Source organism: Ictalurus punctatus, chromosome 24 (genome assembly GCF_001660625.3).
Source record: "Ictalurus punctatus breed USDA103 chromosome 24, Coco_2.0, whole genome shotgun sequence".
In the NCBI taxonomy this organism is placed as follows: domain Eukaryota; kingdom Metazoa; phylum Chordata; class Actinopteri; order Siluriformes; family Ictaluridae; genus Ictalurus; species Ictalurus punctatus.
In genome coordinates this window covers 7,915,343-7,933,447 of record NC_030439.2, presented here as the reverse complement: position 1 = coordinate 7,933,447, position 18,105 = coordinate 7,915,343, and the positions used below count along the sequence as shown (strand labels likewise).

Sequence of the window (18,105 nt, the reverse complement as noted above, 5' to 3'; positions counted from 1 at the left end):
ACTTGTCTTTGTATTCCTGGCATCAAAAGGCTCTGTACCACATCTATGCACCATGGTTCAAAGCTACATGCTGCTGAGGTCTTCAACCTTAGGGATCCCGGTGTTTCCTTTCCTAAGGTCTAAACGTGCTTGCAATGCAAGTTCTTGCTGCTTCAGTGATGGCACAAGCTTCCATCTCCACAAGCCTCACGTCTCTATTCCTTCCACGAAGCTCTAAAGATCATCCTCTTCACAAAGTATCTAGGATAACAGCTTACTTTGCATTGACTACGTTTTGTGTTTCCTCTTGGTTTTCAATTATTTGTATTATTACTTATGCTTTCTTGTTCAGGGTTTGCACAGAAATTCAAGGTGATTTATATTACTGCAACTTCAGCTATTTGCACAGTACACAAGTAACTCCAGATAAACGTAAATACAACCAGCTACTACTTGCAATTTACAAATAAATTTTATTTGGTCTAACACAGAGTAAATGTTGGGAATCCATGGGATAGCGCAATCAATTGTCTACCTCTCAGAGCATTTACTGATCACAAGACTTCAAGTTTGCTGGCCTGTAACAAAGGCAGCAGGTGACCCCCCCTGGGTAGCTTAATAAATATTGATTCTAGCTAAATATCATACTGTGTGGTAAAAAATAAATAAATAAATAAATAAATAAATAAATAAAACACACAAAACAAATATAAACATTTGTGATAAAATTATTATTATCCCCTTCTCATTTCCTTTTCTTAAGAAAGTGACAATTTCCACCTTATCTGGTTTAATCGATACAATAACTATGCAACTTCTGTTAGTGGCACTATAAAATTATTAGCCAATTCATATTTATTTGACTACGACATTTATTTAATCAACCGCCTAGTTTTTGCTTCTTAAAGTCGTTTTTATGTTCCATGTACAAATAACCTGGAAGAGATGTAAATCTAAATAATATAAAAAGGTTTAAGCCATGGCTTCAGCATAAGTGTATTAAGTAGCTAAGAAAACCTGATGAGAAAACTATGACTTCCAGTCTGGAATGCTTGTTTGGGTTTGGAAATGCCTCCTGTCAGTCATTCTAGAAATGATTTACTTTTCAGGCCACTGTAGATCCTGGAGCAGAGCTTTGTGGACACACACAGGCGGGAATGGGGGGTTGGGGTGGTTTCAAGGAGTACAAAAGTCCTTCAAATGTCAAACCAACCTAAGGTTTTTTTTTTTTTTAAATTAAGCTGTTAAGCTAAAAAAAAAAAAAAAAAAAAAAAAAAAAAAGGGAAAAGTTATACTTGTTAAGTGGTTTCAATTATGTTTACTGTTTATTTTGTTTAGCAATCAATAACTTGTGTTTTTAAGTATTGGACTACAGTTGTAAAAACCCCAGCCATGTTACCTTTTTATATGATGAAGTACACTTGTGACTTGCATAAGTTATGTGGTCTTTACAGAAAATCCCTTCACAAGCATCACATCTCATTGGCAGGAAATCTGTTAAATAAAATTTAATAAAGTAATTGTTTCCTCAGCAGCAAGTAAGCAGCTATTTTAGAACTGATAATCTTAGAAGAGAAACAGACAGGTACGTCCACTGAAAAGCTCTCACTCACCCAGGCGCTTGCAGGATTTCTCTGAACAGTGTTCTCCCAGGTCTGGAAACTCCATGGCACTGTGGTGCAAAGGATTCGCTTTCCCACTGTATTCACAACATTAAAGTTATTTACATTTACGGTATACAGCAGGCACTGTCAATCCAGAGCAACTTATCAACATGTGTGTATATATGAGAAATACAGTGAGGGGAAGTACAGTATCCAGACACTACTGTTGCTGTTGTATATATCCACTTCAGATTTACACACATCTTTTGACTTTATACTACACTGCCATCCACTAATATTGGTGAATATGAGCAAAGAAGGTTGTGAAAAATTCTTTATTGTTTAACCTTTTGATTTTTTGTTAAAAAATAAATAAATAAAAATGTAAAAATAAATAAATAAATAAATAAATAAATAAAAATCGCAAAAATACTCTGCTCTCATGGATAGCAAACAACACAGCTTTATAAAAAAAAATAAAAAAGATATATATATATATATATATATATATATATATATATATATATATATATATATCTTGTGTCAAATATAGGTGTGTAACAATTATTGTCACCATTTTAGTCAATAGTTTGTGCTACCTCCCTTTGCCAAGATAACAGCACTGAGTCTTCCATTGAAAATTCATGGAGCAGTTTTGAGTTCATTCCATCACAGACTTATCACAAGCTCCATCACATGCCTTGCTCCCAGACACACTGAATGATTTATACACATGATTTGAAGCACAGAACAACAAGACCACCTCAAATGTCACCAACCAAGTACTCTGTCTATATGCAGTGCCCGTCAGGAAAACTCTGTCCCGAGGTAACCCATGGAAAGCTGCTTGTCCGGACAACATACTTGGCCACGTGCTCAGGGAATGTGCTGATCAGCTTGCAGATGTCCTTACAGACATCAACATCTCGCTGAGCCAAGCACCATCATCCCTGTGCCTGAATGACTACCGGCCCATTGCGCTCACACCGATCATCATGAAGTGCTTTGAGTGGTAGTCATGAAACACATAAAGCTATGTAAGGTTGCTGTTCATAGATTTCAGTTCAACGTTCAACACAATCATGCCACAACTGAGCCTGTTGGGTTCGACCACATCCCTCTACAACTGATACTGGACCTCTTGACCAGGAGACTGCAGTACGTCAGGGTTGGAAACACACTGACCACCAGTGCTCCCCAGGGATGTGTGCTCAGTGCACTGCTGTTTACCCCGCTGACTCATGACTGGGTTGCAAAGCACACTTCAAATCACATCATCAAGTTTGCTGATGACACTACAGTTACAGGTCTCCTCCGGAACAATGATGAGTCAGCGTACAGGGAGGAGGTGAACCAGTTCACAGAATGGTCTAGAGACAACAATCTATCTCCCAATGTGGTAAGACAAAAGAGATGATTGTTGACTTCAGGAGAAATTGAGTTGTTCAACAGAACAACTGTGGAGAGAGTGTAAAAATCTCCAAGTTTCTTGGTGTGCACATGACTGAGGACCTCTCCTGGCCTTTCAACATCACATGCCTAGCAAAGAATGCCCAGCAGCAGCTCCACTTCCTATGGAGGCTGAGGAGAGCCAACCAGCATAATCTCGTACTGTATGGTCAAGGTCCACTGCACTGTGTATCTATTGTCCTAGGTATTCACTGTTCTGTGTACTTACTGTCTCGTGCTCATTTTACACCCTTGTGGATTTTCATTTTGTGTAGTCTTGCGTACTGTACTGTTACGTGTTGCATCATGGTCCTGGAGGAATGACACTGTGTTGCGACGTATTCCTCTATATAACTGGTATGACAATAAAAACCCACTTGAATTGACTATAGGGGTTTTTACATGCAAGTCGGAATTGATCTAGAATGATCTTTGTGCTGCTGGGTGTCAGAATCAGAAAAAAAGTGTTCATACACACATTTGTTTTTACCACATATTATGGAATCGGACACCTTCCCAAGCCAACAGGAGATGGTTGTGGTTACAGGCAGCTAGGAAGGATGATTGGTCCAAGAAGCTCTGTCTTTGCATTTCATCTCAGGTAAGCAGTTATCATATCAGTGAAGTTGGCTTGCTAATTAAAAATTTAACAGCTTTAGTTAAGTAGTTAGTTAGCATGGCTGATTTATATTCCTTTAACAAACCTACGTAGCTCGCCTAAAATGGACATCAATACACTAGCTAGCTAATGTTCGAGATCTAGGTTATGTTCTTACTCAAGAGTTGCCTATAATGGACCCGTTTAACTAGATACATCTTGAACGTGTCAAAACAACAGAGTTGCAAGTATCAAGAAACTTCTATGCTTTCAATTTCTCTCTAGTATAAAAGCTCAGAGTTTCTATGAGAAGTAAACCAAGTAGCATCAGCTTACAACCTGGTTGCACAGTCATATCTATCTATATATTTTTTTTGCTTACAAACACTGTGAAGGGGTCGATTAGTACAAAGTCAAATACATTGGTCCTCATCCATCCAGCTGGATACAAACAGATTTTTTCGTAAATTGTTCAAGTGTTTACACAAGAAATTTGGTATTCAAGGAAATCCAGCGAATTCAGAAAAATGTTTGTGTCCTCCTTGTGCTCCTGGGTGTGTGTAAAAGAAGACTAACTAAATGAATCCTTGACTTAATCAGTTCCAAGTCATACATTCTGCATGGATTCATGCACATTCATATAAGAATTGTACTGCTGAGTTTAAATAGCTTGTGTTTATTATGTTTACAGCATTTAGCAGACACCGTTCTGAGAAGAAGAGCTTTGGAGTCTCAATCAAAAACACATCCTCATGCTAGTTCACTTGGTTAGCGAGCAGAAAAAGGAAAATTTTGTGAAATCCAATTTGATATATTATTCGCAATAATTAAAGAATGTTCAAAAATAAAGAAAGCGAGCCAAAACAAACCTATAAATTAAGAAAAGTAAAACTAATAATTTGATTATGATTTACAATATTTTACAAAAATAATTAACAAGTGCAGTTAATTATTTGTCATGCTATACATGCAAATAGACGACTGCTTGAAGCCGAGGGTTGCATCTGAAACCGCATACTTACCTACTATATAGTAACTGAAATACATGCATTTCTCTTACTATATAGTAGGCAAGTACGCAGTTTTGGACGGAGCCAAGCTCTCTCGTTTGCCGTCAAACGGTTGAGCACTGTGTACGTGTCCTGTCGCAAAATGCGGTGAAAACCCCCACACGACGTTAATAGTGTGATTTAAGTGTGTACATGTCTATAATGCACTTCGATAATGCGACTAAAACAGAAATACTCCACACATCTTAATTCGATTTGTGTTTACTTCGAGTATGACTTTAGTCGGATTAAGGTCATCAATAATCGCTGTTTACATGCTAGTTTCTTAATCAGAGTATCGTCTTAATCGGGTTAATATCGGATTATTATTGTTGTCCATGTAAACGTACTGATTGATCATTTCGTGCTCCCAGCTGGCTGTGCTCTTTACCTTATAAGATTTTTGTTCATTTTTTTTCTTACGCAAACATTTACTCACACTTAACTACTAAAAGATTGATAAATGAAGACGGATTATAGGTCAATCGGAAGTAAACATATGCACTGTGAGTGATGAATGAATTAAGTAATGTGTATGACTGTCAGTTTTAACAGCTGGACTTTTGGACTGGATTTTCCCTGAGCTGTAATAACTCTAGCTAAACACTGTTTGGCAAAAATTAATAAAAATAAATGAATGAATGAATGAATGAATAAATAAATAAAATGGTATGACAACAGTCTAGAAGGACAACTAACTAACTGTCAACTAATGCTGAATCATGCTAGTGTGTGTGGACGTAAACCTAAAACCTCAAGAGTTTCGCTACAAAAATGGGAAAAGAAACAGTATCTGAATCCACATTAAATAATTATAACACTAAATTAAGAGCCAAGCTATAACCGAGCTGTCAGCTGTCATCATTTCTCAGAAGTGATGAGCTGACACATAAATAACAAACAGCGACGTGTATTTGTTTATCGTGTCAACTCATAACTTCTGAGAAACTGTAGCGTGTTTAGTGTTAGTGCAACCTGACAAGATTAACAATACTTCCTAGGTTATAATTAGACTTAAAATGGCTGTGAGGTTTGCCTGAAAAATGACTACCTCGAGACCGCTAATAAACAGCTAGCAGCTAACTAGCCGGAGAACAGGACGGTTTAAAGACAACACCGCATATACATAAACAACCACGTAGAAAAAACACTATAGAACTATAAGTGATAGAGTGTTTCTTACCGATATCGTCCACTTAATCGCAGTCGTTCTTCCTTGGTGTCTGTGTGTAAACACGTATTTCGTCGTTAAATCGCCGCTGAAACACAAACACCGTTAGGGTTTATGTACAACACCTCGGTTCCTTCCTCCCATGTTAATCCCACTGAGCGCCGTGAAGCAAGCAGCAATGAACCACCTTGACTTTTCAATACAAAAGTATTTTATTTTTACACACACACACACACACACACACACACACACACACACTACATGGCCAAAGGTTTGTGGACACCTGACCATCACACCCGTACATGAGCCTTTATAAAATGTTTTTGTATGCTGTAGCGTTAAGAGGCTCAAACTTGTTCCAGCATGACATTGTGTCTGTGCACAAAGCGAGCTCCATGAAGACTTGGAGAAGGTTGGACATGGACATGTTTGAGAAAGTTGGAGTGGTAGAACTCGAGAGTCCTGAACAAAAACCTGAGCTCAACCCCACTGGGATGAACTGAACACCAACTGCACCCCAGACCTCCTCACCTAACATCATTGTCTGATCTCAGTAACGTTCTTGTAGATGAATGATCACAAATCCCCACAGTCACGCTCCAAAATGTAGTAGAAAGCCTTCCCAGAAGAGTGAAGTTTATTATAACAGCAAAGAGTGAATAATCTAGAATGGGGTGTTCAACGAGGTCATATGGATGTGATGTTCGGGTGTCCACATACTTATGGCCATATAGCGTGATACACTCCCGGGCAAAAACAAACAACAAATAAAGGCGAAATAAACAAATCATTGGTCAAAAAATTAACAAGAATTAAACAAATGCATTCTTCTTGTAAATCATGATAATGATTAAAATGTTTGATGTAAAATTCAAACTAACACATGTCTGGGTATACAAAATTAAAATAAATAAATAAATAAATAAATAAAAATTTAAAGTTGTCTGCATGTTTACTTATAAGACATAAACATTTAAAGAAATGTAATTGAAAAGCTTTCCCATACTAAGTTACTCTATCTATTTGTTTAATCCTTGCTAATTTCCTGACCAATGATTTGTTGTTAAGACCATTAAGAGCTTAATATTTTGCCATTTTTGGCATGGCCCGTTTGTTTTTGCACAGGAGTGTATATAGCTACTGATAGTAACCCGAGATCAGGATCAGACCATGGACTCTGGCTCTGTGAGGCAGCAATGCTACCCACTGCAACACCATGCCATGCCATAAAATAAATCAATTAATACTAACATTTAAAATTACAATAATACAATATACAAAAATTAAGGCACACTTACTCCATGCTATATGCAATTTTATACAATTATACAAATTTATTGGTCACATTTTACATCATTACATTTTCTGCTTTTTTTTTACAGAGGGTGAATTGTTGCTTAGTAGTTAGCCCTTTTGCCTCACACCTCCATTGTTGGGGGTTCGGTTCCTGCCTCTGCCCTGTGTGTGCAGAGTTTTCAAGTTCTCCCCGTGCTGTGGGGGTTTCCTCCGGGTACTCCGGTTTCCTCCCCCAGTCCAAAGACATGCATGGTAGGCTGATTGGCATGTCCAAAGTGTCCATACTGTATGAATGGGTGTGTGAATGTGTATGTGATTGGCATCCCGTACAGGATGTACCCTGCCTTGTGCCCGGTGCTATCTAGGATAGGCTCCAGGTTCCCCATGAAAGGTAAGCGGTATAGAAGATGGATTAATTGATGCTTTTTACAGAATAACGCAACACAATATTTAATAGAATGAAAGAGAGACATTTTTATAATAAAGTGAGGAATAAAGAATAATAAAATAAAATAATAAAAATAAAAATAAGATAAAAATAAAAAAATAATATTTTATTAAATATGACACGAGATAAATAAAGAAAAAAGTTCATTGGTTGATGAGCCACCACTTCTACAATTAATTACGGCCTCGCTGTAGGACTTTTATTTAGGAAAATGTCTAAGTTTCCCATAGTAGCTGGCTTCCTACACTTCGCCTCACACTGAGTCACTGAGTCACTCTGAGTCACACTGATTTAATGCTGGAGCTTTCCAGAAAATGCGACGTGAGACAGTGATGCAGCACTTTCTGTTGTTTACTACTACTACTACTACTACTATTACTACTATTATTACTACTACTACTACTATTATTCTATTACTACTAATATTACTACTATTATTACTACTACTGCTACTACTACTACTATTATTACTACTACTGCTACTACTACTACTATTATTACTACTACTACTACTACTTCTACTACTATTATTATATTACTACTAATACTATTACTGCTACTACTACTATTAGTACTACTATTACTACTATTCTATTACTACTACTACTCATAATAATAATATTAATAATAATAATGGGTGCACAGTGGCTTAGTGGTTAGCACATTTGCCTCACACCTCCAGGGTTGGGGGTTCGATTCACTGTGTGTGCGGAGTTTGCATGTTCTCCCATGCTGTGGGGGTTTCCTTCGGGTACTCTGGTTTCCTCCCCCAAGTCCATAACATGCATGGTAGGCTGATGGATAGGCATCCCGTCCAGGGTGTGCCCTGCCTTGTGCCCGATGCTCCCTGGGATAGGCTCCAGGGTCCCTGGGACCCAGTAGGATAAGCGGTTTAGAAAATGTATAGATTTATGGAATAATAATAATAACGATGATGCTTAAATGAAATTTTGCATGTAAATTTAATTTATTCATATGACTGATTTAAGTGTTTGAGTGGGCCACATGGTGGCACAGCAGGTAGATTTGTTGCCTCACAGCTCCAGGGTCCCTGGAACGTTCCTTTGATCTCAGGTTACTGTCTGTGTGGAGTATCTGTGCATGTTCTCCCCATGGGTTTCCTCCAGTTTCTCCGGTTTCCTCCAGCCTCCCAAAAAAACAGCAGTAGGTTGATTGGCTAAGATAAATGACTCCAAGTTGTGAAAGAGTGTGTGAATGTGTGTGTCCATGCAGCCCTGTGATGAGCTGATGTCCCATCCAGGGTGTATACCTGTCTCGAGTCCAGAGTTTCCCAGGACAGGCTCCAGATCCACTGTGATCCTGACAAGGCTAAAGCGGTTACTGAAAGTGCATGAGTGAGTGTTTGAGTCACAGTATAAGAACTTAAAAATAAATTTACTATAAGTGCTTTTACTTTATGTCTTATTTTATCACTATATGAACTTTTCACAAAGCATAGATTATGGATCAGTGATCCGAGTCTGTGAAGGATTGTTGTTGGTGTTGCTGATATTTATATATACATTATATATACATCTACATCTATCTACAATCTATTAATCGAGGTCATGGACTCTCTGGGTTCAACATAAGTAGCATCTGTCAAAGTAGTTGTTTTATGTTTGCAGTATGCTATAAATGAGTCGCCAGATGTTTGTGGACACTTGACCATCACATTCATGTGTGCTTGTTGAACATCCCATTCCAGATTTATTCCCCTTTGCTGTTTAAATAAGCTCCACTCTTCTGGGAAGGTTTTCCAGATGTCTAGATTTTGGAGCGTGGCTGTGGGGATTTGTGTTCATTCAGCTTCAAGAGCATTGGTGACATTAGTCACTGATGTTGGGTGAGAAGGCCTGAGTTCTTTCACTCCAAACCTTCTCAAACCATGTCTTCATGGAGCTTTGTGCACGGTGGCATTGTCATGCTGGAACAGGTTTGGGCCTCTTAGTTTCAGTGATGGGAAATTGTAATGTTACCGCATACAAAGACATCCTATACAAAAACTATATTTTGCCAAAGTAAATCTGGATTTAATTTTTGAGGGCAGCTTTGAGGAACATTGGTTCTGTGGTTTGGTTTAAACCGTGGCAGGATCAGATTATTAGTCACATGCAAACCATTAGGAAATGGCAACTTTGAGCGTGGCGTAAAGAATCTGAATTCGATTTCCGAATCTGATTTCGGCACCTGTGATGATGGGGAGCCGAAAAGGCAAGTATGTTGTGGCATAGCTTAGTTAATTAAGCCTTTTAGTTTAGAACTAGTTGGTGTTGAGCCAAAATCCCTCTTTGTTTTTGCTCTCAGAAAATTTACTAAGCTACTTAAAGAGATGATTAGCTAGCACAATTAGTCCCACATAGTCACTATTAGAAACTAAGAACCCTTAATTTCCCAACAAACCCTTGAAGAACTCTTCTTTCTCACAAAGTATTGTTGTGTTGGAGGATGTTTTAGAATAAATGATTTGCATGTTCACACAAAACTTTGGTGATAAAGGCTATGAACATGTAGCTCTCCTATAAATATTACCCCATTTCAATATACCGTCATTAATAAAATGCTGTATTCAGAGTTGAGTTATGTGTGCGGAGTGAGGCGCTAATATCGAAACAAATGAATAAATTTCACTTTTGAAATGAGTACTGTGCTGTTTTATCCATATTTTTCATGACCTTGGACTTGATATTGGACTTGCTCTTGGTTTTGTACTTGGCATACAGTTTCCCCTCAATGTCCTTGATTACATTTATATATATTATACACTCCATTAGATAATCCATCCATATAGATTTCCTGTCAGTGTTAAAATTTGTTGTTTACAATAGCTCTATACAAGGTTGTCTACAATAGCAATTTTGACAGGAAAGATTGCGCTAAGGGCATTATCTATAGCGAGTGTATACAATACAATATCCACCACGAGGTGGCAGCAGAGGTGTTTATTTGTTTTTTCTGACAAATATATTTTTTGAGTTCATTGTAAAAATTCATACCCAGTAAAGAAATCAGCTTCCATTTGCTCATCAGTGATATCTCTCATATTACATTTTGAGCATATTTACATAAAATCTAAGCGTGACAGAACTGATGCTAGGCAAATAAATTGGCGTATGTGTATAGTATACTGTACATAGTGTTGTTTGATGAAGTAAGTCCATTAGCCATCAGACAACAGCTATTTGTACAGAGTGTTTATTGAGGACAAAATACTTCCAAATACTTGGAGAGTATGTAAATATCGAATCCAAGGGTTATCATTAGCACGCACTATCTAGGATGTAAATATCCTTTTAGTATAGAATTGAAACATTTTAGCTGGGGAACAAAGCTCTGACACATTTTAATGTGTGTTGATCAATGTTAAATTAAATAAATAAATACCTTTTTAAATGAATGTGAATTATGATCTTGCTATTTCTATTTTCACAGAGTAGAACTGCTGCGTTAGAAACAACCTGAGCAATGGTGATAAATAAAGTTTAGAACTGAACAATTAAAAATCCGAATAACTTGACCAGTGGTGATCAAGGATGGAATAGAAAATGCATTTTTGAACAATTATGTTAACTAACCAAGTGAGCTATGCTGAAGTGAACACCACAACATTATATATATATATAAAGAAAGGAAATATTACTATCAAGGAAAGAATCTGTGAAATGCTGATATCTCCACAGGTTTTGGCCTGCATAATTTGCAAATCATCGTCACCACCACGTTATTTCATTTGCAGCATTTAACACTGAAGATAGCTCATAAATTGGTACAGGGATGCTCATCTGTCTCCTTTATCTCAGATGTTGCTGCTGCTGACCAAACATTTGGTGCCTGAAGTGTATTTTTGGTAGGGAATTGCTTTATTTTGATTGGCTCTTGAAACTAAATTATTTAAAATATGCACATATTCGCTTTTAATTGGCTGACAGTCCATTCTGGGATTAAAATGTGTTTATTTTACTCAGCAACAGTGATCATTAATAAATATAATGAAGTTGATTTTTTATTATTTTTTTTAATTCTCCAAAAAGTACTGTTTTGAGAGTATATGTAGTTTGTCTGTAATCTGAACGTTAAGACTGATTCCATGTAACTCTAGCTTGTTGCCTGTCATTATTGGGCACAACTTTCAGAATTAACACTGCATGCATTTGTATTGCATTATTGCGTTATTAAATTATTAAATATTTTTTTTCCCTGAAGTTTCTTTTTAAACTTTTTTTTCCATTTGTAGCAATATCTCTGTTGCAGGTCAAATAACTTAGTTTTGATTATTTGAAAACTATGCTCACACACACACACACACACACACACACAAGCACGTACATTATTTAGAACAAAGAACATTCTTTAGCCTGTATCAGTGCAAAGTCATGTTCCTGGAGGCCGTGAGGGAAAAAGATCACATTAGAGTTCATTTCTGATTCCTCTCTGCTGCACAAGCACCTGGCTCATAAGCTCCTAATTCTGCTGCCAGATGGCACCTCTCACAGAACACCTGCTTCATCATTGGAATTCCTTTACATTGCTCACACTGCTTGAATGGTAAAATTATTGCAATAATTTCATATCTCCCATACACCCCCTCCCCCCAGCACACACATGCACACACATACACTATCACCACTGACAAAGCACACATTTATGCCTACAAATTTGCTGTGGCTTTGTGCCAAACTCTATACTTTAGCCACTCTTCATTTCTCCTCTTTGTACAAGTGCCTTGCAAACAGTGTCAGAAAGATTTTTTTTACGTTGTTGTTGGTGTTGTTTAGAGACCACTCATCGCCGATTCTCACTTTGCCAGCGTGGCTTGGCTTCCCCAGGGTGACCAGCATCAACGTATTTTCTCACCGTTTTTATATTGTAACCTGTGTGGATCTTGTGAAAAACAAATGTACATTCATTTCACACCATCTAAACTACTGGGGTTTGCCACTAAATCGTAAGCACAATTTGACTCAGCTGAATGCACACACCACTGTGAATTCACATACAGCCATGAGTGTAGAATATTTGGTGCTTCAGGGAACTGTATAAGAGAACAATGATAACAGCACATAAAACTGGCAGCAGTAGATTTTGCTGTATTCCTGTGGACTTGTCATAAAAAGTCAAACAACTTTTTAGTTTCTCAAGGGCCACTTCCATCTAGGGGGTATGGGTAGTAAGTTTCACTCTTCCACCCAATGCGATGCCTCTGCCTATAGGTATGTAAAGTTTTAGTTCATGCCCATGTGTGTTTTTGCAATATAAATGCTGTAAAATATTTCATCTGATTTTTTTTTTTTAAATGTATACAGTTAATGTCAATGTTAATTAAGAAATTTATGTTTGGTTTGAGTCCTACATGATTAATTGTTAATTATGCAATATTAAATGATAAATTGGCTTTCTAATTAACCCTCCAGATATACAGTATACTCCTGAGATTCAGATTTTTTTCCTTTTCATATTATCCAGAATAGGGGGGCATAGTAGCTTAGTGGTTAGCACGTTTGCCTCACACCTCCTGGGTTGGGGAGTTTCCTCTGGGTACTCCTGTTTCCTCCAGTCCAAAGACATTTTGGTGTTGCAGACTGATTGGCATTTCCAAGTTGTCCATAGTGTGGGAATGTGTGTGTGATTGTGCCCTGCGATGGGGTGTTATCCCGTCCAGGGTGTCTCCCACCTTGTCCCAAGAGATCCCTGGGATAGGATCCTGTGACCCTGTGTAGGATAAGCGGTACAGAAAATGGATGTATGGATGGATGGATGGATGGATGGATGGATGGATGGATGGATGGATATTATCCAGAATATTTTTGTACCCTAAAAAGGACATTTGAACCAATGTAACCAGAAATTATTGAAAATTTTTAGCAACTCCCATGCATCCAAATCTTAACAAATGCACTTCAAATACACAAAAGATCTGTATTTTTGTGATTGTGCTTTGATTTATTTTATTTGATAACCAAAATATTCACCATCTATTTTCCCCTATTTTTTATTGTGAATCAAGAGACACGTTTTTGTGACCACCCAAAGATTTCGCTAATACAACCAGCTCTTTTATATGTCGAGAAATTCATGTTATCCATCTCATGAAGCCGGTTGGCACCATACCTCCTCACACAGTCATCTGGCTATAGTGTGAACACTTCATCGATGACAGAGTTCAGTCTTAGTGTCCGTATCATGTGGATCTAAATGGTTTTACCTGAGAAATCATTTCGAAATCTATGACACACTCCAAGTGGTGGAGCTTTTGATGGTTAACAACCTTACTGAAGTGTATTATTTCTGTGGTCCTCATAATCTACTGATCAATAGCTCAGGATCTTAACTTGTGACTTAAATGCCCCTTTTCAACTTTTCAACATAAAAATGTATCAATATAGAAAACATACCAGGACAATCTAGCACCGCTCCTAAGATAGATATCTCTATGTAATATTGTAATGTCAGATTTACAAACACCTAAATGTATAAATCGATACAGCAACGAACTCATCAAGGCCAGACAGAATTCCACAGGGATGTTTTTTCTTTGTTTGCTCGGCTTTTCCATTCAACAAAGCGGATACATGAGTGTTACACATGGTCTGTCTGACCTGGATGGTAATTACAGCCATGACAAATTGGAGGGAGGAAATCCAACTATTTCTATTATGAGATAGTATTATTCTTGGTTAATATTTCCTTTATGCATGATTGAATTTTGATAGGCTGGGTGCCTGATAATGATATGTAATAAACCACTGCATCTTAAGGATGATTTTGGACATTTTTGATTCAGAGTGAGACACAAAAGTTGATCACTGAAATGGCAAATTTGACAAATGTCCGGGGGGGGGGGGGGGGGGGGGGGGGGGGGTTGGGGGGGGGGGGTGTGAGTTGGTATACAGCTGTGTTTTGGACAGGTACATAAGTCACCGCAAGATGGCGCGCGCGCATTCGGTGTTAAACTAAAGTCTCCGGTAAGGTGATAATTACTGCACAACGCATGAACAGAATTGTTTTGTTTTTATTTTATTTATTTATTTATTTATTATTAAGAATGTAATGTTAATCAGCTGTCATTGAGATGCACTGATTTAGTAACAGCTGTACAGGTAGGCCTAATAGTAAATAGTTAGGCTGAAAAGACTCTGTAGCTATACACAAGAGTGAAAGACGCCACAATTTACTTGACAAAGACAAACCAGCGCGTAAAATTCATTAAGGAAAATAGCTTGTTAATTAGCGCTAAGTTAACCTGATTTCTCTTAATTAAAACATCTTTCCCCGTTTACGAGGTGGATCTAAGCAGATCTCCTGGGTGTTGAAATGTCTGCAGCAGCAGATGGTCAGGCTGTAATGGTTAACGCGCTCTCTCTTCCAGATCCTTCCGACCCACGAAGAGATTAACGGATAGCCAACTCTTCTTATCAAAGGCAACATTTAACCGTTTCTGATCCACGACGGATATGCATGAATGTGATACCCTATATTCTCCTGCTGTGCAAATGCATTCAGGGCCGTGTCTGTGTGGTGTCTTGGTTTCTTTTCAGAACGCACAAGAAGTGGGAACAGGCCTGTGCGTCAGGCCATGCGCAACCTATCATCACCTGGAAGGTTGATGATACAGGTTGAACTGTACACACACACACACACACACACACACACAGGAGTTTATATCAACGGTTAGATACATAACCTTGCTTTCACACATGCACGATGACATGCACGCACCGATTCTTTAGGGAGAATGACTCTCTCTCTCTCTCTCTCTCTCTCTCTCTCTCTCTCTCTCTCTCTCGCTCTCTCTCTGTGCATTCCATAGCATCCGAAATAGCTGGTCTACTTTCAGAAATAAACGGCAGTTTGGGAAGATTTGGCTATTTTCTTGCCTGTTGTGTTCCATTACCAGATTGAAGTTGAATAATAAGCGATGAGTCAAACTGCGCACCCTTCATCTGCAGAGCTGTAATTAACAGGGGAAAAACGCAGGCGGCGGGGAAAAAATGCAAATGATTCCGCACAAAGGCTTCTCGCAAATTGGCGTCACCATTCCTCAAATTATATCATTACTATATTTTGAAAATGTTAATCTGTTGAGCGGATTTCCCGCGGGAGTTGAGTAAATTAGTTCTATTTCCGAACGGGCTCTGTGCGTAAAAGCGCGCCGGCGACAAGCACCTCTGATTTGCTGATTACAATTAGACTCCCCAGTTTGCGCTCCTTCAAGCATTGATAATTTTCGGCATATTAAGCACGTTTTAGCAAAGGTGATAAGTCAGTTTTAATTGAAATGAAATTATTATTCTAATGGAAGTTTGGTTATTATTATTAGAAGGCAGCGCTCATTTTGGATTCACTTTTTTTAATATATAAATGCGGCGCGTAAAAAGGTTTTGAAGGGCATTAGGGTGTCAGGATTGAATGAGGTAATTTGAAGGGAATTACTTTCCCTTCTATCAGAAGTGAAGAAGTGAATTAAAAGTCCAAATCAATCGCCTTCACTCCCCCATTCTACTTTGACAGCAGCACAATTACAGATAATTAGATGGAGGAAACTTTTAATTGTGCGGATTAAGGAGGAGGGGAGAGAATTTTTCAGGATCAGAGGAAAAATTTGGAAGCCGAGTGTCTCGCCTGCGCAAATCGAATCAAAGGATTTTGTCGCTTAAAAAAAAAAAAAAGAAAAAAAAAAAAAAAAAAAAAAAAAAAAAAGGCAACGAGAAGCCTTCTTCTCTTTTAATTGGAACTGCATCTCGTACATCGTATCAAATCGTTCACAACAATTAATGTAGATTTAATTCTATAATTATCATCAAATCGAATAAATGTGCGACTTAATTTAGATAGTTAAAAATTAACGTGCGTGAAGTTAATTGAGTAATTAAACTCCTCAACTGCCGCCTATTAATTTGCCAGCCTAATTAAAAATGAATTTGATTTTGTGTAATGTTGGTAATGTGGGCATCGGTGTTGGATGGGCGCTCTGATTAGTTTGTTTGCTTGGGTGTTACATTTGAACACCTGCTGCTAATGGGGTCAATGATGTCTTCTTGCCTGCACATGCTCATTTTATGCCAAGGGGGAGCTTTGCTGTATGTGAGGGGTGCATTAGCATGGCAGGTCCAAACCCAGGTAACACACTGATATTCTATCATGCAGTACTGAGTGCAGGCTTGGTGTAATTTTGATGCTCTATCCATCCCTGGTCCAGACCTGACTTCCATCCCCCTGGGAGCAGATTTAATGAAGTACAGGCTACTGTGGAAAAGCCAAAGTGATTAAGCATTTATTGATAATTGTACAGGAAGGCCAAGATCTTCTTTAAAAATAAATACATAAATAAATAAATAAACAAACAAATAAATGAATAAAGCAGCTGAGATATTGCCTTAGTGATTGGTTCTTTAGTAAACGTTTCCTATTTTACAAAGATACATATAGGTAACTATATATCATGTCATATATATATATATATATATATATATATATATATATATATATATATATATATATATATATATATATATATATATATAGTTCTGTAATGATTTTAAAAAATAGGACCATCTAAGGCCTACAAGATGGGTGTATACCCACAAGTAATAAATATGTTAAAAAGTATGAACAAGCATCCAGACAAACAGTTAACATTGTGAGTACAGGTCTTTAAACATGAAGCGTTAAATCCGCTGCTTCTATTGTACAGGCAAAGTGTAGATAAAAAATTAAAATAAGAAGATTTTAATTTTTTAATTTTAAATAAGACGGCCAGCAGTGTGCCTGAATGCGAGTCTTGTTTGTCTTATTATCGGGTTAATTAAAGCTCAGATCTGACAATGTCGGTTGGGTGCAGAAAAGCGGATTTAAATGCAGAGTCTCCCGGGAGCGCGTGTCAAGGGCTGCCGCTTTTCACTGAGCCCGGACGGGCAATTATTGAATATTTGATGTTCAAAAAAGAGCGATACGAATAAATGGACTTAGTCATCGCAGTGTAGGCTATGTCAAGATAACAAAAACAACAGCAACAAAGTTTTAAAGCATAAAAAAGGAGGACGTTGAAAGATCTCTGACTACTGAAGAGAGAGAAAAAAAGGCCGGATTGTGAGACATTTTTAAAAAGGTTCATTAAAATGTACACACTGAAATGCAGAGGGCTGCATTTGGGCTGGAGGTCAAGAGACGAACGGATTATATACTTCCTCATAATAATATTAATTAAACAATTTGCATGCTAATAAGGTAACAATTACCAGGGCCCCTGTTGAAAGATCCGGGTTATTACAACACGCCAATCTGGGGTGCCAAGGGTCAGGGAGGGAGTGGGGAGCGAAAATTTCAGCTCAGATTAACATTATGACAGCTTCAGACATTGGCTAAATAAAGTCGAATTAATTCCCTGTAATGAGAGGGGCGACGGAGTCTACTTAAAGTGGCGGGATTGATTAGCATTCTGTATTCATAAGCACGGTTCACTTGCATGAATAGGCTGTGGCACAGCTTTCACAAACTGCCCTGTGATGAGTTTT

At 37.8% G+C, this 18,105-nt stretch overlaps 1 protein-coding gene across 4 annotated transcripts in view; it reads right to left on the bottom strand.

Moving 5' to 3' along the window:
- zfand2a (zinc finger, AN1-type domain 2A) overlaps positions 1-6,022 on the bottom strand; it is a 40,992-nt gene extending 34,970 nt beyond the window's left edge. For all 4 annotated transcript variants that reach the window (XM_053675316.1, XM_017454875.3, XM_017454874.3 and 1 more), the window contains exons 1-3: positions 5,863-6,022; positions 1,593-1,678; positions 1,379-1,473 (exon numbers count right to left, since the gene is read on the bottom strand). In XM_053675316.1, the coding sequence (XP_053531291.1) occupies positions 1,379-1,473; positions 1,593-1,647 (150 nt within the window). In that variant the 5' untranslated portion in view covers positions 1,648-1,678; positions 5,863-6,022. The remainder of the gene's footprint in view (positions 1-1,378; positions 1,474-1,592; positions 1,679-5,862) is intronic.
- Positions 6,023-18,105: the final 12,083 nt, after the last annotated feature.